General features: G+C 44.1%; 3 protein-coding genes across 3 annotated transcripts; 2 read left to right on the forward strand and 1 right to left on the reverse strand.

Annotated features, from left to right (window-relative positions):
• Positions 1-1,685: 1,685 nt before the first annotated feature.
• On the reverse strand, positions 1,686-3,528 carry LOC128300693 (phenoloxidase-activating factor 3-like). Its single transcript, XM_053036850.1, has 5 exons — positions 3,026-3,528; positions 2,799-2,953; positions 2,484-2,734; positions 2,223-2,413; positions 1,686-2,141 (listed from the first exon to the last, which is right to left on the reverse strand). Exons 1-5 carry the CDS (start codon positions 3,093-3,095, stop codon positions 1,738-1,740), a joined length of 1,071 nt encoding a protein of 356 aa, XP_052892810.1. The 5' UTR covers positions 3,096-3,528; the 3' UTR covers positions 1,686-1,737.
• A 3,041-nt stretch (positions 3,529-6,569) lies between these two features.
• On the forward strand, positions 6,570-19,680 carry LOC128305766 (uncharacterized). Its single transcript, XM_053043364.1, has 4 exons — positions 6,570-8,771; positions 16,396-16,400; positions 17,263-17,842; positions 17,909-19,680. Exons 1-4 carry the CDS (start codon positions 7,165-7,167, stop codon positions 18,801-18,803), a joined length of 3,087 nt encoding a protein of 1,028 aa, XP_052899324.1. The 5' UTR covers positions 6,570-7,164; the 3' UTR covers positions 18,804-19,680.
• A 620-nt stretch (positions 19,681-20,300) lies between these two features.
• LOC128303925 (phenoloxidase-activating factor 3-like) lies at positions 20,301-21,852 on the forward strand. The gene is made up of 5 exons (XM_053041017.1): positions 20,301-20,426; positions 20,507-20,670; positions 20,735-20,943; positions 21,013-21,266; positions 21,334-21,852. Exons 1-5 carry the CDS (start codon positions 20,366-20,368, stop codon positions 21,744-21,746), a joined length of 1,101 nt encoding a protein of 366 aa, XP_052896977.1. The 5' UTR covers positions 20,301-20,365; the 3' UTR covers positions 21,747-21,852.
• The last annotated feature ends 943 nt before the right edge of the window (positions 21,853-22,795 follow it).

Raw genomic sequence — 22,795 nt, forward strand, 5'->3', positions numbered from 1 at the left:
AAGCATGGTGACAGTGCCGTCGATGATAATATCATTGTCGTTTATGTGCTGCATCGAAGAATGCGTCTTGTCACAGAACAGGTACGCTCGAGCGGCACACTTCATTCATAACATATTAATGCATCTTTCGGGAATATCAGTCTGGTTTGGGAAATCCTTTTCGTTATTCCCCAAAATCAGGCAGGCAGAAAAGGAAGAACAACAAGTACGACAAAAAGGCTTTCAAAGACAAAGGGTTCACCAATTCTGAAGAAATATTTTCAATCCGTATGTCGACCTCACAATCGAGGAGAATGTTACGACACCGTGCTTGCCTGATGCTTTATCTCGTTGTCCAATCCGATCGAAAGAAGCTGTAGGGCAAATCCACAGTAAGTGTAAACTTCCTTATCAGACCCCAATTCGTGCCATGTTTTGGACCAACACAACCAACACACGGACCAGGCACACGAACTTTCTCACCGAGCTCTACTCATTCGACTGATGGGTTGTATGTGAAACGTATGTGTTTAAAGCGTCTCAAAAATCGTCTAATCTTACGGAGGTGCGTTCCCTCTGTTTCTTGTCATAGTTTTCTCAATTTTGGTCGACCGTTACGCCTTTCTGTACCGAATGCTTAATAGGACACTGGGCGGTATTGTACTTTTGTGTTTGAATATGATCGCTGCTTCACAGCAATACGCAATAACTTGACCGAAATGGATGAATTCAAACGAAAAGAAACATTGGCATGAACATCTTCATCGTAATACAAGCAACACGATTTAAGTTCTAAGTTATCTTTGCAATTTATCTTGCAAGCCAACTATACTCGTTGGATTTTCTAGTTGTGTTAATTTTCCTTATTGAGTGGGGTTTATCCGGCGAACGAAACTCAATACAGACCTTCCCACTTTACTTCCCGACGCCATCAAGTCACATATCTATAACATTGTTGGCACTACTTTTGGCGCTCATTAATTTTACTCATCATTTTTTAAGTCTTTTGTGTACGTTTCTTCATGCTTTATAGTTCTGAAGAACGTAAGAAAACTTCCTCCCATTCGATTACTGAAATGTTGTAACCATTACTCATTGCGTACCCGGGACATGTAACCCCACGCTGCACACGCTGATTCATACAACAAGCCATCTTCAGTAAGAAAGTGATTCCCTTTCGTGCAGAACACCGTTAAGAATAAGGGGACACACCCAACCGGGGAACAACCTATTTGTCAACGATTCACAAAGTAACGAATGATGGTGTTTAGTGGTAATTCACAATGTCAACGGTGTTTAATAATGGAAAACCGCTTGGAACACATAGCAACAATGAGTGAAAATGCTAAAAGAATGGCTCATGCTTCCCATGATACTTTTAAATTTCCAAAGTTTCATGAATTTGCTAATATAATACTTACCGAAAGACTTTAATGTTCTTTTATTTTGCTAATAAAAGCGCCTTCACGCGACATGATTTATATTAACTGTCATCCGTTTCCCAATATCCACAGCTTGTTTGATTTTTAATAAATAATTTCAAACCGCATGGAAGCGATCCTGTGATCATACTGTAAGTAACAACATTCGTATCATCTCGCTTCCTATTCATGGTAATATTTTATTTTTTACATATGTTTGTTATGAACATCATATCCACTATGATTGAGCCAACACGCACGTCGTCGAATCGTACGGTGTTGCGATGGAAAGGTATGTTTGTTGAGCCTGCTCAATGTTTCGTCCTTCATCCAGTTTTCATTCCTCCAGGTTATCCAATATCCAGTTGATGTAGCTTTCCACCCTAGTATAAACACCTGGTGCACTTTGCTTGCCACATGTTGGCAACCCGAACGACACTAAACCGTACTGGACGTAGCGTGCGTTGACGCTGATCGATTTGAGCGGTCCACCCGAATCACCGACACAGTTATCGCTCAGCTTCGTACCGATCGCACAAATCTGATTGTCGTTTAACTTTGTGTACGGATCCACAATTAACAGTTGCCGTTCGCACTCGTCGTTTGCCAGCAAACTCAGCTTGGTGAACTGAAGCTTGTCCGAGAATGGAGCGGATTCTGTAGCTCCCCAACCGGCAACGAAATAGAATTTCAGTGTGGTACGCATTACTGGGGATACGGGTAAACAGATTGGTGATACATCTGTGGAGAAGGAAAGCAACAGTTAGAAAGGTAGCGAGTAAGCGTGGGGAGAAATTTATAAAATTAAATCATAATACTAACTATCATTGAAGGATGCTGCTCGAGCCAAACGGATCAATCCAATGTCGTTCACCTTTCGACGCGCGCTGTAATTTTCGTGCACGATTATTCGTTCGACCGAAATGTCTTGCGGTGGCGGTGCGCACAACTCACCGCGTTTGTCACAATCGGTTGTGTTTCTCAGATCAAACTCGCCCAAACGAACTATCGCACTAACGATCACAAGAGAAAGATATCAGAAGTTGTTGTAGATGCTCCTTCAGTAACATTATTGATACCTACATATCGGTGTGCTTGAGACAGTGTGCCGCCGACAGTACGTAACGCTCGTTGATCAGCGTACCGCCACAGAGGAAGCTACCAATCTTGGGTTTTAGGAGCGCCATCCAAGGATACTGGAATAGTTTGGCATCCTGGCCGAAGGCGATCCTATCTTCAGAGTATGCTCCGCAACCTTCCAGATCGAGCACCTCCAGACCTCGCTTGCGGTTACTGTTGTAGGTTACTGATTTTTGACAGCACACCTTGTATATCTGCACGAATGAGATCACTTTGATTCTAGCGCCCAATTTGTTCCAATTGAAACAATATACTCACATTTCCACTACTGGACTTTTCTCGTTGACAGACCTTCGCCCGGAATTCATTTCTGATGCTATCGGACCATTTGGAAGGTTCGTTAAAGTGTGGACCAAATCGGGCACATTCGTTAATGTTGATGCATCTATCACTACCGGTGCATTGGTTGAACTCTGTAGGATACGAACTCGCTTGTTAACAAAAACTCCTCAATTGGATACGGCATTCAATTGCAAAGAACTTACGTGCTACTACTATCTGGCAGATGGTGGCAATCAGCAGCGTAACGGAAAGGATTGTTGTAGAAGTCTGCATGTTGGTTGATGCGTTACGCCAAGATCAGTTATCCAGCAGATCGGGCGTGCGACCGGAAGCAGTTTGAGCACGCTGTACGGAGATCCAGCGACTTTTATAATACACTCACGCCCTCAGAGCTTCTACCGTGGATGAATGTGTTGTTGTGCGGTTGTTAAGCGTTATTTACCATCGTTAAGCATATGTGTGCGTTTGATCGTGTCTTTAATGCATAGCAAATGTTTGGATGCACCACACACGAGTCACGCCGTTACGCTGCAGCTACCACTACTGAGGAAATATTTTCAATCCGTAGGCAAAGAATGTCGCGACACCGTGCCCTGCTAATTGTTCCACTGTTTCACGTCTACAACAATCGGAGGACAGTCTGCCACACGCAGACAGCTAGGCACGCCGAGGGGTAGAACACACCACAGTTGGGAACTCCCCTGTAATACGCGCCCAGTGCTGGATCGACTGACACACACGGATCAAGCAGCTGAACTGTCCCAACGAGCTTTGCTCATGCGACTGATGGGATGGGTGTAAAACGCATGTTTTTAAAACATCTCACCAACCTCCACCGGACAAGCCTTGCGGACGACTTCCCGGTCTGTTCTCCCTGTTTGTTGCCGTCCCTATTGCCGGTTTCGATCCACCGTTACGCCTTTCCGTGCCGCTCGCTTTACATTACACTGCGTGTGATTTTACCTTGAATATATGATCGCTGTCTCACCCTCTCTGCTTCATAATCGTGGCCACGATCTTTCTCTCGCTGACGCTTCCGCTACAACCGCTGACGCTTTCTTCGACGCATTTGTGTTGTGCGGGGTTTGCGCGTTCGGAAACGTTTCTGTTGCTTCGGCAAGAAGATGGCCGTGAAATGAAGAAGCTCGAAAGCAAAGCAGAAACAAGTTTGACAACACCGATTGTTGCTGGTTTTTTGCCTCGACTTGGAATCTTCTAAAACCTGGACTACACCTGGTGTGATAAAGGTTGAAAGCAAAGGAAGAAGCTTTGGCTGTGTGTTAATTAAACCGGAAAGTCCAGCGGATCGTGTTCCATCCAGTTGTTCTGGAAATTTTGGGTTTTTTTTTGTGAAGCTTAGAATTTGCTAGAAGAAATTCTATTCTTAACGGCCCGTACAACCGAATTATGATCGCTTGCGCTATTTTCGACTAGTTTTTCTTGCTTAAATTACATGCACGGTGATGCGACAATTGGTGAAATCAATTTAAATTTACATTCTGTATGCAATGTATTAAAGACTTTATGTCCATTCGAATAGCGAGGTAGTCGTAATTCAATTCGGTGGTGCTCCTTATCACTTCCATGCTCCAAATATGTTTGTTGAAATTAATTTTGAAGGACAGACTATTGACCGTTGGCGAAATCCTTTTTTCAAACAGGAAGTAAATATTTCTTTAAAATAATAACGTTAAACGTCACCTGTTTTATTTATAAGGGGTATGTAAAATACTTTAGTGAATTTAATGTTTTCAATGCACATTTCCTTGCCTGTTTCACGCACAACCGGTTAATTTGTCACATTTGGTCACCTTCGTAAGCTTCCCAGTTGTTGGCATTGAGTTTGCAATATGGGCAATATAAAAACAGGTTATTACGTGTGAAGTGGCCGTATTTGACGTCGTATGTCATCCGCACCAGAGATCTTTACGTGTTGGATCTTTACTAACTTTAACTAACCGCTGCTGACGGAATGCGGCTGGAATTAATCTTCTTTGAGATGTACGCTTAATCTTATTGCCGTTGTAAGCGTACTCACGTATACACGCATCGGTTCGATTCGTGTTCCGATTTGATACGCGTAGCAAACAGATAACGTTGACTCACAGTGAAACCATTCCAATAATGCAAACAATAACGTAATTAGACGGTTATGGTGATGTATTGTAATGCTATACTGCCTACGGGTAATTTAAAGTCATTGATAGTAACAGATGCAATTAATTTTATCTTCACGTATGTCTAGGTCTTGTCTTAGCCGTTAGATAAGCGGTATGCTATAATCTATAATGGATACAAAAATAAAGAGAGGTTCTTATATAATATTGTCCTAATCAGATGAAGTTTTCAAAGTTAGATCATTCTTTAATAAATTACATCGATGCTGGTGTTCCTTCTTTAGAAATCTTAACTCAAAATTATTTTTATTTGCACACTGACATTTCTAAATATGTTTTGATGTGCATGAATCACTCTTTTATCGTAGGGAAAATTTGCAGAAAAATACCATTAAAAGATACTTATATCGTATTACTAGGCAGTTCTTGCATATGGAGACGCCTGGTGCTCCAGATGGCCAGAAGAGATACGGCGTCGGGATATATTGCTAACGCTTGAATTGAAATGGGCTGCCAAGATAGAATCGAAGTTGGTTACCGATAGAAAAGTTTAGTAAATTGTATTTCGTATGTTGTATTTTGTATTTGTATTAATTGGCATTTAGCTTACTGTGAGCAGGTCTTCATCTTTTAATTGTGGCCAAGCGTATGTTACAATAATCTTTAATTGTCATTGTTTGTACAAGGAAATTCTTCTGTAAAACTATGTGGAATTCTGTACAATGGTATCTTTGACAACCGATGTCCATTGCGGTTAGCTTCTTGAAGGTCTTAATCTTGGATGATGCTTGAATCTTTGGAATAAAGAATCAATTTCATAAATTCAGTTCAAATATTCTTTCAGATTCATGAATCTGAAACAGGTTTATCCGACAGAAGTGAATTCCAGCAGCGTGATGAAATCATCTCTGAAAAGTTAACTGAAATGAATGTTTCTTATGGCACGGCTCGCTTATTTCCAAATGCAACCGGGATCTTTTATGCAGTGTTGTTAAAATAATTGCAGTGTTGCCAGAATGTGCATGGTTATCGTCCACCGACCGGTTTATGCGTTGCCATTTTGGGCATTGAATTCCAGTTGTAGCGAACGCAACCACAAACAACAATTAGTCACCCGGTGTCAATCGTCATAAAATGCTTCCCTCGATTCGAACCAAACAGGAAGGAAAGACAAGATATTGGAACTCGCTCGAACATAGCGGGGTGACAACAGTAAGCAGTTTCGGGGTTTTCCCAAACCTTTCCGAAACAAGTTGTCGGTACTTTCCACACCAGACACGTTGTCCGGTACGCATAAAAATCGCACTACAACTGTAACGTCAAAACAAGACGACGCGCTTCATCCGTTCGTCGGATATTAATGATATCTGTGCGACACTTGGGCGGGTTATTTTGAGTCAGCGGGCAAAACCTGTCCCCAGTGGTCGCGATCGCGATCGTTGTTTTCTCCCGATGGGCACGCATACAACGCTCTCTGCACTCCGTTGGTTAGTGTGCGTGTGGTGGTGTGTGGATGTGTGGGTGAAGTACGTCTCACATAGTTCGGGGTGCGAATATGTAAATTAAACAACTCTGCCAGTGTGGCCGACAGTCCCGACCGATCAGCAGGCAGAAGCGGTGTAGCTGCAACGACAACATTATCTCCACTGATCACAGCAGCAGCAGTGGTTCGTCGTTCGCGTCGTCAATCGTACTCCGAACGTCGTGCGTTCCGGACCGATCGTGGTGAAGTGCTTATCCAGTAGTAGACGCGTAAACCTCACAGGATTCTAGCTAGTTTGTGCGTATAGCTTATGGGAGATAGCGGCTCCTACTGTGTTGTGTTGTGATCTTTTGGAAAGCGATCGTGGGGCATGCTTTATATTAAGAAACATTTTTTGTTAGGAAAGAAAACATTCCATAGCTCCACATAAAGAGACGTATGCAAGTGGACTTCCTCGCTATCTCGCTCTCCCTCTCTCAATATTCTGGAACTGGTGGGGATTCCGGTTTCTTGTTCGTGCAAAGGTGCTTAATCTCAGTGATTCGTTATAAAAGCTGTACTACCGGGTGCCGTCGCATCAGTTAAGTGGTGGTGGTGTAGATCGCTCGTAGCAGACGACGTGATCAGCAGACGGCGTGTGAAGAGTAAGCGTAATACGACGCGTTTCCTATCGGGATCACAGTCGTGCCGTTACCGGTTCTTGGTGGTTTCAGTGTCGACGGCTTGTCGCCGGGTAGGGAAGATGCGCAAACGGGACGACAGAGTGATGCTTCTGCTGCTGTTGGTGTGTGTTACGCTAGTTCCAGCAGTGATAGGACAGCAGCAAAAATTTCGACAACAAATCGGACCCGTAAATCGACGATCGTCCTTTGCTGATCCCGCCCCGGTACCGGCAACGGCATCACTCCAAGCTGCATTCGTTGGCGGCCAGACATTCAGCTACAATCCGGCCGCGGCAGCAGTAACCGAACTGGCACGGGTGATCGGCAGTATTCTCGGGCAGCAAAACAAGGCGGCCGTCTTTTCGCCGGTCAGTATCGTCTGTGCGCTATCGCTGATGTTAATCGGTGCCGAGCAGGAAACGAAGAACGAGCTGATACAGGTGCTCGGCTTCCAGCAGTACCGGAACCACCTGGACAACATCCATGAGCTGTACGGGCAGATGTTGAAGGATTTGGCCAAGACCGAGTTCGACCGTACGCCGCCACGCTGGCGCACCGCAAACCCCTGCTACGACGACGATGACGAAGAGGAGGCAGCGGCAGCAGCGGCAGAATTTCCACCCGCGAAGGACATCATACGCGTGACGAACGCGGTGTTCGTGCAGGAGGGATTCCCGCTGAACGCCAGCTTCACGTACTACTCCAATCGGTACTACAGCAGCACGGCGGCCAACGTTCCATTCGCCACCAATCCTGCACGGGCGGCCGCCTTCATCAATGCGTGGGCACATCGCAGCACGGAGGGCAAGATCCGGGACATCCTGTCCGAATCCGTGGCGGCGGAAGCGGAAATGATTGTGGCCAGTGCGCTCTACTTCAAGGCACTGTGGTCGGAACCGTTCGAGCGGCAAGCAACCGAGCTCAAACCGTTCTATCCGGATGGTCACGGGAGAGAGTCAAAACAGGTACCGACAATGTCCACCGTCGGCTGCTACCCCTACTACGACGCGCGTGAATACGATGCGAAGATCGTAGGTCTCTCGTACCAGGGCAACAAAACGGCAATGTACATCATCATGCCGAACAACTCAACCCGCCGGACCATGCTGGAGTTCCAGCGCCGTCTTACGCCGCTCATAATTGGTGAGCTGGTGTCAAAGATGACCCAGCGCAAGATGTACCTGCAGATGCCGAAGATGCAGATCACCAACACGATCAATCTGCGCGAGGTGCTGCAGCAGCTAGGGTTGCAAACGATCTTCAAGCGCGGCCAAAGCGATCTGTCCGGTATGGTTGCGATGCCGCGGCCGGTCCTGCAGTTCGCGACACGCTTCAGTGAAACGGGTGCACCGGCAGATCCCACGTCGGTCGTTTTCCCCAACGAGGAGTACAATGTGCAACCGGCGGCTGACATACGGCGCGGTACAGGGATGAACAACATTAACGCTGCGGCAGGAGAGTCGGCCCGTGAACGAGTGCCCGGTTCACTCCTGCACGTGAGCGAGTTCATCCACCGGGTTGAGCTCGACGTCAACGAGAAGGGTACGGAGGGTGGTGCGATCACGTCGTCCACCATCTTCCGGGCGCTACCATCCGTTCATCTGCGGATCGACGCACCGTTCCTGCTGCTGATCGGCCATGACGCTACGCGGCTACCACTGTTCTACGGTACGATCTACGACCCAACGCCCTAGGCGAACTGTTGGCGTACGAGAAGGTACGAGGCGGAAGTAACTCAACCTATTCCTTTGATGACTCCTTTGATGTGCATCAAGCGGCAAAGCAGGAAGATAATCGTTTTCTCTAACAAATGCAATGACGTGCAATTTCAAAATTCTAGTTTAATTAAAAAATAAGTCAATAAAATATATTATACATCGAGGTATGTGATATTGTACGTTGACACGCACGTATCTTGTTTTTGGCTAGATGACAGTACGGCTTAACAGAGTATCGCGAAGTACCAAAACACAACGTTCTACCCGTAATCAAACCGAGTAAGTTACCTTATTGGGAAGAACCCGTCTGGTAGGTGCGTTATCTGCGCTTTGGGACAGTGCATATGCATTGCGGGTTTTTTATGGCGTTCAGTGATTAACCAAGCGCTTTTGGATGGGCATTGGGTATTTCTAGTGATAATGACATTGCGTTCCTCTGCACCGAATGATGTTTTATTGTTCTTCCATATTTTAATGAAAAGACACCGATAGATTCAGTTAAGATTGGGTTGGATTAGGACGAATCTCGACCTAAATTGACGAATCTAAATGAATCCTTGAACTGAATGAATGCATATGAATTTATATTTCAAAGATTTATGAATCCTCAAAGATTAAAAAATTACTCAATATGCCTCAAGAAGAGTGAGGAATTTGAATAACCTGATTGAATAACTCCTCACTCCTTAGATTCGAGTGAGTGATACTTCTCGAAAGATTTATTATGCAAAACACTGCATTAAAATATTGTTAAAAAGTGTTTTACAAATATGTTGCTTAAACATATTTAACTAGTCTTTTTTTATTAAGAAAAAGCTTTATATCAGTATAGCTCATTGTATCAACTTCAACCACTGTGGCAGATTGTGCCTGAATGCAGAAACACATGAATATACACCACATTGCATACATTTTGGCGCATAGTGAAGAAACATTGTATTGGGGTGTTCTGCTACATGAGAAACAGGTTGAACGTGCTTGTTTAGTAATTTTGGAAACATATTGCACCTAGCTTTCTTCGCTTAGTAAAAAAAAGAGTTGGAGCGATTGAATATTATACATTGCAACTATTTAATTTCCATAACACCAACTAAAAGCTATAACAACAATTCCTCTTTTATTTTACTTTCTAATATCCCTCTACACGCATGCTATGCTATCACCAGAATAATCGTTGTGCCTCGATCTCTATCCCAGCCGCCTTATCGCTTGCCTCCCAATCGCTCGTTCGTGTGCAGTCGCCCTATGTCGTGTCTCGTAGTGGCCGCGTCGTAGCGGCCACGGTCGCTTCACGATGTTGTTGAAAACTGATGGAAATACCTAACAAATTAAATCCTTAGTTGGAAGGAATGAAAAATATACTACAATAGCATTAGCTAGCAGAATGTGTACAAAATATTAATTTTTCATCGTGCATCGTGGTACATGCAACCTACGCTTCCTGCTGTGACACATGGCTATAGTAAAATCGCATTGGTGAATCGTGCGCAACGGTTGGTACAAATTAAATGCAAATGATTTTGCAAACCCAGCGAACCAATTGTTCCCCCCAATTGTGACTTGCAAAACCATAATTGCAGGCGACACCTTATGCCGGTGCGCCAGTGTCGGTACAGAGTCCAAAGCGGGAAACTATTCGCTGAGCTTCCCTGAGTTACCGTGACTCAGTTCGTTCGGTGATGCGCGCACCTTATCCGATTCTATTGATCTTCCAGTGCCGGCAAAGTCCACCGAAACCATGGCAGGCGTGCCGTCGTGCTCGTGGATTTACTTCACTTCGTGTGTTCTGTGCTGTCGATGGCCGATGTCGTCATAACTTGGAACATCCGTCATCAATGGGATTAGTCAGGTAAGGGTTGAACGAGTATTAGGATCAGATCGTTCGGTTGAGACGCCGTCCGTGTTTTATTTGGAGATGCAAATGAAGGGATGATACCGGAAGGTTGATGAATGTGGCATGCTTTTCGGATTTTCCTTCTTCACCATCTGTTTCAATGCATCGGGATAGCTTCAAACAAACAGTTCATGCCGCACGCCTTCGCAGATGACGTTCGCAAATGAATGTGCGGGTACTGCATTTCCGGGAGGAAACCCATGATGATGATTACTATAATAGTGTGCTAAAAATACTTCATCACCCCATTAGAGTTTTTAATAGCATTATTCATTACAACAGTCTAATTTGTGACCAATAAAATTACTATCACCATCAGTTTGGTGTCAAAGTTCTAATTAACATCCGTTAGATATAGACGTGTTTATGGCCTTTTAAATAGCAAGTGCTCGTAAACGATTACTTAAGGTTAAGCGCACCATAGAGCGCTAGTGTCAGTGTGACGTAAACACATTGCGCATGATGCAGCCGGCCAATCGCCAATGTCCACTATATTTTGACAGTAAGTATGAGAGCATATAGTACTTTTCATAACAGAACTATCATGAAATTATCCCGATTGTAAAGGTTTCCTTAGAAAATCGTCGGACCGCAAAATCCAAATTCGTTTCCGGTGATTATGGTGTTTGCTCACGGTATGACATGCTTCAATGAAAGATATCCATTCATTCTGGATACGGTTTGGCATAAAAATTTGCCACTCAATTTAGAGCGGCTACTGATATGGTGTATGCTGAGTAAACTTCTCAGAATTATGCATGAGCGTGGCTGATGAGTTTGCACATTTGAATCTTATCTTACGCCTGCCCGTTATGTAGCAACGTACAACTTTATGAATGGTACAAACATCTGCTTTTTGGGCAAGCAGCCAAGACGGAGGAAACGGTTCTGGAGATTGACACTTCGGTGACGTAGGGGAGCGCGTCAGCAGATAATTGCGTTATCTTTCCAATGTTGCACAAACGAACGTGACCAATAGCGACCTGGTGTCGCAGTAGCCTTATCAATGCAAATACAATGCTTACAATTCCTTCTACATGATGCACCCGGTTACTCAACTCAACGGTTCTCAATGATATATTTGACACTGTTCACATAACGTCTTACTCATTGGCAGCAAACTTCATTGGATTTTATTACCATATGAAACACAATAGAAGGGCGAAAACAGCATCAAATAATGATTCCAAATGGCAAGAGTAGGTGTAGTCGTTTGCTTTGATGCTTATATTTTTAATTTCAACGATATCCCAGGTGGTGGTGGTGTTTCTTAATGATATCTGATTTGGAGGTTTTGTTCATTCTGCATGCGTCACAGCAACACCAAAAATCTTCTTATTCGCCCTATCTGGTCAGTCTGGTTTCTTTTATGCTTTCATCTATCTTAGCAAAGGTCAACGCGCCAAATAGTAGTTTTGTTCTGGCCACCATAACATGGAACGCCGTGATGTATTCAACCGTAATCATTGTAAAGTGAAGCAGAATCTCAATAAGAAGATCGGAAGCAAAGCGATCTCTGCGTTCTCCTTGGAAGTTGAAGCAATCGTATAAACAGTGAAGAAGTACCTTGACTAGATGGACTTTGTTTTGTGAAAGTATTTGTCTAGACCAGTCACATCTGACCATCAGTCAATCTCCCTAAAGAATCGATATTTAAAAATTACTTTCGAGTGTTCGACTTGTGTCGTTTTAACGAAGATCCTTCACATGAATCGTTGGACAGAATGTTTTAGGGCAAACATCAATCAGAAGATGAAATCCAAAGTCTTCTAGGTCAAAACGCCTCAAAAGCTTATAAAACACAGCTTAGATGGCGTCAGCTAAGGATCTGATCAGCTGGAGCAGGATCGCTCCATAAGGCTTGACGGCATATTTCTAGAAGGCTTATTAAGTATTCTTTAAAAGCGATTTTTGTTTGCTTCTTTGGTGGAGCAGTTTGTATCTGAGAAGCTTATAAACATTACAAATCATATCAAATGAGAGAAGAAATCACGAAAGCTGTCTGGGTTATTTAATTTACCTTGCAAATTAGAACTAAATTATGCTAACTAAAAATATTTGAGTATTTCAATTTGTTTTAGAATAGTTCGAATGTCTATAGGTAGAAAAATTCGTTAACTGTTCAGTGATATGTTTTGGATTATTCATATGGCATTATAACACTTTAGATATGCCACTCGAATCGAGACATTCATAAGCATTGACTGAGAAAGATGAAGGATGTATACTGTCAGTAAACTTCACGCGACTTCCACAACGCTTTGCAACTTGGGATCCATGACCTCCGCGGAGTTCATCCATCCATCTGGCCCAGATCAATCGCATCTGAGCTTAACTGTCTGTCCCGCCTCACCGGTACTTTGGATTTTCCAAACTCTTGTGCGAATATTGAACGGAACTGTTCCTGTCAAGGATTACTACTTCGGGAGGTCAGAAGAAGGATATCGCATAGACAAACAGTCTACAATAATTTGTTCCAAGAACAGTAGACAAATCGGAGAGGTCACGAACATGCAGGCAACACGAACCTCGCAACACGTGTTCTCGCATTTGCACTACCACGATTGGAAGCAGCATTTGTTTGCCCTATTTGCAATTTTGTACTTTTACCACACCCGTCTTCCCGCGTATAGCCGACCGATATAGCTGATCGACAAGGGGACGTATTCGCGAAAATGGCATCACGACACCGTCGCGATACATCTGTTCCGTAGCCGAACGATGAGTCATGCACGCCCTGCGTAACAGAATCGCATAAAACTGTTTCAGCGGCTGTCGAAGCCATTCAGTCTCGAGCGTAGACTACAGCGTGACGGTTGTGCATGTGGAGTCTAGTAATAAATAAGCAAGCGCTTTATCTCTACAGTTACTCTGAAGTGGAAAGTTAGACCGAGCTTTAATGGTGAGTTGCAGTGCTTTGTAAAGTGTCAAGTGTGTTCTGTAGCAAGGATTGCTTAGATTTAATTGATCCGGACAGTGTAATTGGTTTTGTAGGCGACGGAAAACAAAACAAAACCTTGGCATGCTTTGTTCGGAGCGGCAGTTGTGTGGGATGAACACAGTTGGGTCGGGTGCTTTGTGCCGGTACAATTAACGCCATTCCAGCACCGCACTGTTGCACATTGTGTGTTAATTAAATTTGTGAGGAGTTCGTACTGTAAATGGTGCAACGATGCAAAATCATTCATCCAGTTCAACAGCGTACTGTGTGAAGGTTTATGTCTATCGTTTCCCGACGGTCATTCGTCAATCTAGTATACGCTGAAGCGTATCGCCTAGATCAAGAACGAACGAATTAATCGTGATCATCTGGGAGGGAACATTATAGAGAAAATGAAATGAATTAAGTCTATGCTTAACAGACTCCACCAATTTGCGTGAATAATTGGAAGCGATTGGAATATTCTGCTATGTTTAACAGGAAAATGCTAAAATTGAGATTTGTGTGTACAACGCGCAAGTACCACGATCCTGATGGGATTCAAAAACTACAACAATTTGAAATAGATTTAGAGTAGGCAATATTTTTTCTACCGATTCTTCATTCTGCAAACCTTGAAGCAAAGAGGTACAACGGCTACGTCATTAGTGATGCTTTGCGGTTCGTTACATGGAAGATTGCCGTGTTTTTGCTACCTTCCAAGTCATAGAAATTACGGCCCAAACGCGCAACAAACAGCAAGTGTAACCAAATTATGCACAGTTCCAGCAAGCTCCCCCGAAGTCCGGGTGATGGTAATTGCAAAGTAATAATCGTAAAAAAAGGCGAAACGTGCCATTGATGAGAAGTTCTGCGTCTCGTTTTGTTGTGCTGTTGTTCGAAAGCTAAAACCTTAACCTTCACGTATGTTCTGAGTCCGGATGATCTCTGATGTCTACACGATCACCACGGTGATGTTGGTTAACGTATTGTTTGTGATCTTCGTTTAAAGTGTTTCGTTTCACTCGTTCGGGTAGGTTTGTTTGTTCAGACGAGTTTTGCTGCTAGTCGGTTGAATATTTAACATGAATTAGCATGTGTCTCGGTTTTTTGTTTTTATTATTTTCAATATATCAAAGTAACGTGAAGGAGACAAGTAGCGGGCGGATTGTATTATTCCGCCCAGTACCGGTTATTGCTTGACAGATCGTGTTTAAAAGTGAGGCATTAGCAGTTGATGGATAACTTCGCATCTTAATCAGATATCAGAGGAGATAGCTGACATCGTAATAAAATGGGTGGTAAAGATTGTTCCGAAGCGCAATTCTTGCCGGTGATCGTACGCTAATTTTGAAGAGTAAGTTGAACGATCATTATTTTTGCCAAGCTATTTTTGGCTCACCCTCCCGCAACTGTACTATGATTATATCATACACACATCACTCCTTTCATTCGCGTGACATCGGCAAATTTTTGGATAAGTTCACCGAAAAAAAAGACAGATGTTCTTTTTACACAGAAAAGCGATGAGTTCATCTCTAACGTCATTCTTTTTTTCCGCACCTGGGACCCTCGTTTCGGCAGCTTCTTACGTCACCGATAGTACTGAAATATGTGTGGTTTGTAAATAGAACTGAATGATGCATGATGGACGAGATCGGTGAGGGTGTGACACGAGTTGAAAGTAAAAGTGATGCTTCATTAGCAATGCTATTGAAATGTGTTAAACGTTTGCACGTGTTCGATGATGCTCACGTGATGTTTTTTATTTGTGATATTGCAATCACGAAGATTGCCATTTATGGGTATCCTTGACTTTTGTAGCTACTTAGCTGGATAAAAAAGGAGTTTGGGACCGGCAGCATACGGGATGGGATTTGGTACCGACACTGGTGTGCGAAAATTTGGCGCTATTATTACTACACTACCTTAATGTACGCCCTTTTATATTTATCTTTATATATTTTATTCATTACTTTCTAACTATTCTTTTCAAAACGATAGCTCTATGCTATGACGTTGTTAAAGCTCTGCCTCGGTAAGGGATTGTACCAAAGAAGCGCTCACGACGGATGCCTTAATAGGAGAAGGGAATGATCGTGCCCACAAGCGAACCGGTTTTCGATCGAGAACGTTTCCTTGATCTATGGCTATATGTTCACCCGATCGTACATTTTACATTCGCTGTGGCGTTTGATGCACATGCCAGTGCCAGTAAGCAGTGGCGAAGTAAAATTAAATTCAATCATTTGCAAAACACTCACATTGCACTGGCTCTGTCACCCGTTGAGAGATCTAACGCAGTGTTGGCAGGTACTATGTACGTTTGTTTGCTGAACAAGATGGCGACAATCGTTGCGCCAATGGCATAACCACGATGTACACTGTACATTGTTTGACTGTTTTGCGAATGCCGCAATGCTTGCCATTCCAACGGTAGATTACGGCGCAGGAGTCGTGAAGTTGTTGTGTCGTGATTACCGGAAGCGTTTCAATTGGAGTCTCGATCGGATAGCAATCGGTACAATTATCTTGTGCTGAGTAGTCAGATATAGCCATCACGATTACTACCAGCGGGATGTAGTAGAGCGTAATTGACAGCTGTCAAGATTATTGATAGTGTACGAGATGGGCAGAAAGAGACTAGAACTTCACTAAGGTCACAGGATTCGAACACAGAGAGATGGTAATCCTGTCAACATCTAGTAAACATGCCAGTTTGTTCTAAGGAATCAAAGTTTCTGGCTTTGAATCTGACCAGTAACGACATTTATTTCAGACGAAGTAATTATCCTGATCGATTTATAAAACAAAATGGTGTTATCGAAAATGTTCTGTGGCTGTGATCACGAATATACAGATTGATCGAATATCAATGTTACCATTAACGATTTAAATAATCGATTCATTAAGTAAAACGCAACAACCTTTAATACATATATAATTGGACTCTGCGAATGATAACGTCTGCTCAAGACATTAGAGTTATGACGCAAATGCACAACTTCTCATGTATATTCTAATAATGGTGCAAATTATTCAGCACATCACGAGAAATACTCATGCTAACTGCCCGACGCTACTGCCTGTCATATGGACGCAACAATTTGAATTATGGTTTGTGATCACAACACCATTCATTATCGGTAAACCGCACAATCAATTAACGAAAAGCGGGAGTAATGACGATCCAAACATACTTTTCCACATGATGATGAAATAGCACAAGAGTTATGGTGCAACGGTCACGATCACGAGGTTGGTTGACAGTATTATTTAATTAATTTTTATATAAAAGGGGGCACGACAATCGTTACGAACTCCAACTGAACTGAACCAGTCGTGAGCACGATGAAATGTTTTGGATTTTCCGTCGTTTTCGGTATTTCCAACCACGGTTGTTTAAAACTTGTTTGCACCCAGTGATCTCGCATCATTCCGTTAGCGTCAGTTGCACAGGCTATGACATACAATAATCCGCCAGTCAGCATTGCTAATCGGCTCACGTAACCGATCTTTTGTTTGAAGAGGACCGCGTGATGGCTTTGTTTTTTTTCGTTCTTTATAGAAAACAAAATACTTGACAGGAATTTGAAATGTAGACAGTAGATTAATGTTACTTTTTTTATTTTCGTTCCATTCTAAGCTAAAATGAAACTTTTCCAAGCACTTTCGTTCACATTATGGCTGCTTCTGGTGCCACTTGTCCACGGTCAGTGGAATGGATACAATACACGATCGCCCTTTTCGAAAATCACGCCTATGATTCGTGGACGATTTGCGTCGAGCAAAGGCGCAACTCCACCCCCCATAACGACCACGACCAGGCGACCAGCAGCACCACCTACGACCGGCTATTCAGCCACTCGCCTATCCCTTACTCCGGAAAACGATTCCAAAATATCGCAAACCGTGGTAGACTTTATGATGCGCATCAGCCGCACGCTGGTGCAACACCATAGCAAGACAGAGCTATTCTCACCGATCAGTATCATTACCGTGGCTAACCTGCTGTTCCTCGGATCCGCCGGAGATACTCACGCAGAGTTTGGAAAGGTCCTGACACCGTCCAGCATGAACTGGAAGCAAATGCACCAGCGGTACGGTAAGGTGCTGGCGAATCTTGTATCAGCGGAACCGGATGACAGTCGGCGGGATCAGTGGCGTCGCCAAACCTGCCCACGGGATGAAGACTACGACGATGAGCCGACCACTCCCGCACCGAAGTAAGTGACTGACTACTGGTATGGAAATTCCAATTCCACCGGACTAATTTGTTGCTTTCTAACTAGATCCCAAATTATACGGGTAGCCAACGGAATCTTCTACCAGAAGGACCTCCAGATGCGCCAGCAGTACGTATCGTTGGCACGCAGTCTTTATGGTGCACTGGTACAACCGATCGATGTTCAAAATTCGGGTGCATCCACAGCAAAGATCAACAAATGGGTTAGCAATGTAACGGCGGGCAAAATACGCAACATGCTCGAGGGTCCACTTAGTCCAAGCAGCAGCGTGGTTATCGCAAACGCGCTCTACTTCAAAGCCAAGTGGAAGACCCAGTTCGAACCGCTCGTGACGCGTGACTCATCATTCTTCCCGGATGGAATTGATGGGCCGTCCATTCGAGTGAAGATGATGAGCATGGGCGGTTGCCTGCCGTTCTACAAACCTCGTGACGTCTTGGATGTGTCGATCGTGGGGCTGCCGTACCGAGATGATACCAGCACGATGTACCTCATCCAACCGGCCAACTCGAGCCGAACCGCCATCAGACGTCTGCAGGCGTCGCTTACCGGCAAAATGGTTGACTCGTGGATCGCACAGATGAAGCTCCAGTCGACGATGGTGCGGTTGCCGAAGATGCATCTGAAAAACAGTGTCGATCTGCTGCAATCGTTCCAGAAGCTGGGCTTCAACTCGATCCTCAGCCCGGCCAAGAGCGATCTTACGAACATGATCAGCAGTGGCACCACGGGAGAGAAACCGTACGTGAACCAGATCCTGCACAAGCTGGATCTTACGATCGATGAGGAGGGTACGGAAGGTGCGGCCGCTACCTCCGCGCTGGTTGACCGTATCGGTTCGCAGAGAATGTTTAACGGAAACACGCCGTTCCTTATCTATCTCCGGCACGACGCTACCGGTTTGCCACTGTTCTATGGTCCGATCTTTGATCCGCGCTAAAAAAACGATGTGTGGGAAGGGATTAACCAAAGAACTTATCGTTTGTAAGTAGTAACGACAGGTGTTCGAAATGTGTCCGAAGGCACTCGTATTTATTTCACTCGAAAAAGAGAAAAATTGACAAGAAATAATTTTAAAGATATTATAATGACTTTGAAGCAGGCAGGTTAAAATTTACAGTTCGATGAAATGTTAAGCTAGTAGATATTCAGGCAGGTTTACTTACTTTAAACTGTATCAGTTGCTTTGTCAAGCGGCTGACGATTAACATAAACCGAATATCTGACAATATACGCTGTAAGATAATTTTCTTTAAATACATTTAATAGAGAGCTATACTAAAACTATATAACTGTAGTACTACTCTAAATTTGCCTATGTTTTGAAAAATTGTTCAACTTTATTTGCTCCCCTTATTATCCAACACTCCTGGTTGGCATCATCCTTTTACACCTCTCACAAACTTATCCATATTTTTAAGAAGGATAATGCATCAGACATATCCATATTACCGTGGAATTGCGCAGCTCTGATTCTTTACCCAAGGTCTTTGAGCTCATATCGCTCATCCGATTTTGGGCGTTCTTAAAAGAATCGCTTGGACATAAAAGAATTTTTATGACACCTTTTGCATCAAGGTCGAGGTCAACAAGAATCAGCATCAATCGTATCGAACAGACTCAGAGGCCCTTTACCAGAGTTACACCCGCAAACTCTCTGGTGAAGTTTCGTCTAGTTCAATCTGATTGCATTGCTGCCCAGCTTTTAGATTGTACCGATGCTCTCGATCTACTGTCTGTCTGTCTGCAATAACATGTCTGTTTCTATATGTTATCTTTAGTTTCTCTCCTTAGTCATAACAATTATATGTGTAGCAATGGCAGACAAGCGCGCAAAAGAATAATAATAATGAACTAACTTCATTCCATATTGTCATCATATTTTTTGCTCCGGCATTCTCAAATACATCAAACTGCAAAAGGATGAAAAGAATTCATATAACAAACATTTGCTTTCCCCCTCAATATCAGCACACGTGTGGAATGAAACTCATTGAAATTCTCTTTGGAATATTCATCAGTGTGTCAATTCTTTCCCTGCTCGGCAACTTTTGTATTCACCTGCGGAACAAATAGAAGGACCTTCGTCGTGGCGCGGGTGTATTGAAAGCTGAGTAAATATGTTTTTCAATGCTCGAAACGAAACGCTCCCAGACCAGAACGGAAAACGATCGGGTCTCAGTAGGTGCAGAGATTTCGCGTTTGAAGTCTTTCGACATCTTTGAGGAGTTTATCCCCCCGAAAAAAAACCTGCCAAAAGGTAGGGAGGCTTAGTTGGGGTTAATTGTGCGTGTTTTGTGTCGTGCGTCGAAGGTGATGATGTTGCCGAACGTGCAAATAGAAGTGGGTCTTTGGTGTTTCGCTTGGTATTTTGGGTGTTTCCCAGTGTTTGGGCGTACGGTTGGGGGGCATTATTATTTGGTTCTCGGTCAGTTAGAAGCCTTCTTTCACACGGGCAGGTGGTCTTATCGGTAAAGTAAATTGTCTGGCATCTGTGATAAGATGAGAACGTTTCCATTCCTCGGTGGTCTTCTGTTTCTGTGCTTATCACACTGTGGTCGTGGTATGTGAGGCGTTGTTTTCACCACCAATGTGATTCGCATTCCCACTAATCACCGATGAGTTCATCATTCAACCAAACAGGCTTCATCCGGGATTGCGAACAGGAGGAGCGATGTGTACAGCTCGCACTATGCGGCCAGTATCTGCATTACGTTAACGAGGCACCGAAATCTTGGCCACCAAGTGTGCGGGAGGAGGCACTCCGGCAGCTGTGTGACGTGCAGCGGGCCGTGAATGGTTCAAAGGTATTGCGGACAGGGGTGTTGATTGTCTACCATGCGCATCTCTGACTGTACATCTCTGATCTAGATCTACTACATATGCTGCAATCGGAAGGAAATACTGTGCGGTGTCACCCGGGTACAATTGATCGCCTATGGTCAGCAGGCACGCGCTTACGCCTTTCCCTGGATGGCACTGCTGGAAACGAGCGTCAGCGACGAGCTGCCGTGTGGAGGGAGTCTCATAAATGATCGACACATTCTGACGGCTGCACACTGCGTCAAGGCGCGAAAAATGTAAGGCAATTATCCGTGAACGAGTTCCAAGCTGTGTGATGATTCAACGATAGATCCTTTCTTTACCAGTGTTGGAGTACGTGTCGGAGTGCATGATCTCAACGATGATGGCAAATGTGATGATAGAATACATTTTAAAGATGACTATTATGACAGCGACGAGAGTGCCGAAACAGATGATGATGAATACACTGCCAGTTGTGGACCGCCGGCCCAACGGATTCCCATCGACGCGATTGTGATGCATCCGAAATATAGCCCACGCTCGAAGCGGAACGATTTGGCGATCATCCGACTGCAATACCCGGCCATCATCGGGTACAGTGAGTAGTGACTAACGTGCTTTACCCGCCTGTTTGTTTTCCGCTACATCAATATCCAATTTGCCAGGTGTTATTCCAATCTGTCTACCGCTCACGGATCAGTTGCGCGCATATCGACCATCGGACTCCTTCGTCACTGGCTGGGGGCTAACTGAGGCCGGCGAACGATCGGCGGTGCTACGGTACGCCGTTTTACCAGCCATCTCGTTGCCCGATTGCGCCATGCAGATCAAGGAGCTGGACCGGATGATTGTGCTGGACGATGGACATCTGTGTGCCGGTGGGAACAACAAAACGGCTCACTGTTACGGTGACTCGGGTGGACCGTTGCAGTACGTGTCCGATTCTACGCGCTTCGTACTGCAGGGTGTGGTTTCGTTCGGGGTGAAAACCTGCGGCACCAAGATAGCGCCAGGGATTTTCGCCAACGTTACCCACTTCATCGATTGGATCGTGCAGGAGGCGAATATACTGAATTAGAAGATGCCACGAATGGCAACCAATACAGAGGAGAAGAGGGGAACGAACAGAAGATCAACATTACGAAGAAATTTTACAACTTGCACGGGTTACGGTCGGTAAGATAAGGTACAACGTTTTCGAATATGGACTTAAAGCTAATAACTTTTTTATGATAAGATTTGTCTATGAAGCAATAAATAGAAATATTTCACTCAACATTTTGAAAGAGATTGCTAAAGTCTCTTATTTCTCAAAAACTTCAATGAAAACATGGGAAAGAAGTCATATCTTTATCGAAACTTTCCGCTCGTAGCCTGCTCAGATAACTGGAGAATAAAAATGTAATTGCTAACATTCCGTTTGTATGCTGCACAACGAATTTTACGGTTGGATATTTTTACAGAACACGCAATAATTACCTTTTACTTTTCCTACTTTACTGCAATAATTGCTTTTGCAAAGAGTCGGATGACCCGCGATCTTGGGCCGCTCAGATGTTGAGCACTTCCAGGAAATTCATACCAAGGATACTCCGCCCACGGCTTTATCAAATATGGACAGGTTCAGCTGCATCCAGCGCTGTGACTTGCAACAGTCAATGAGTTTGCTGTGTTTCTTCACACCGCGTGTCGAAAGGATAGCTTGCAAACACCTTCCTGATAGAACATCGTTCGTGTCGTGTCCTTTCGTTGCGTTTGTAGTTGGAGTCTCTCTTTCGACGCCCTGTATTTTTGGAGGATGTATATATATGGTGGAAGTGGAGATATCGTCAAATGTGAAACAAATTTGAATATGTTTCTCCTAGATCAAATTTAAAAATCAATTTGAAAAAACTCCGTTACGTGAAACGTCAAAAGCAAAGGTCTGTTGAAAGGTCCGCGCGGACGTCTCACCGTGCACACGCACAGCTGATGTTGACGTTTGTTGCCTTTGAAACGCTTGAATTTGTTTGCCTTTTTCCACTTCGTGAGTTCGTGGCTGTTCGCTCGGAAAAGCAATTTCCCGTAGCCTCCCCTCGTGCGTGCGTGCGTGCTAAGAACGATTTTCATTCGCGTGAAAGGTAAATT

This window comes from Anopheles moucheti, chromosome 3 (assembly GCF_943734755.1).
Source record: "Anopheles moucheti chromosome 3, idAnoMoucSN_F20_07, whole genome shotgun sequence".
NCBI classification, from domain to species: Eukaryota; Metazoa; Arthropoda; class Insecta; order Diptera; family Culicidae; genus Anopheles; species Anopheles moucheti.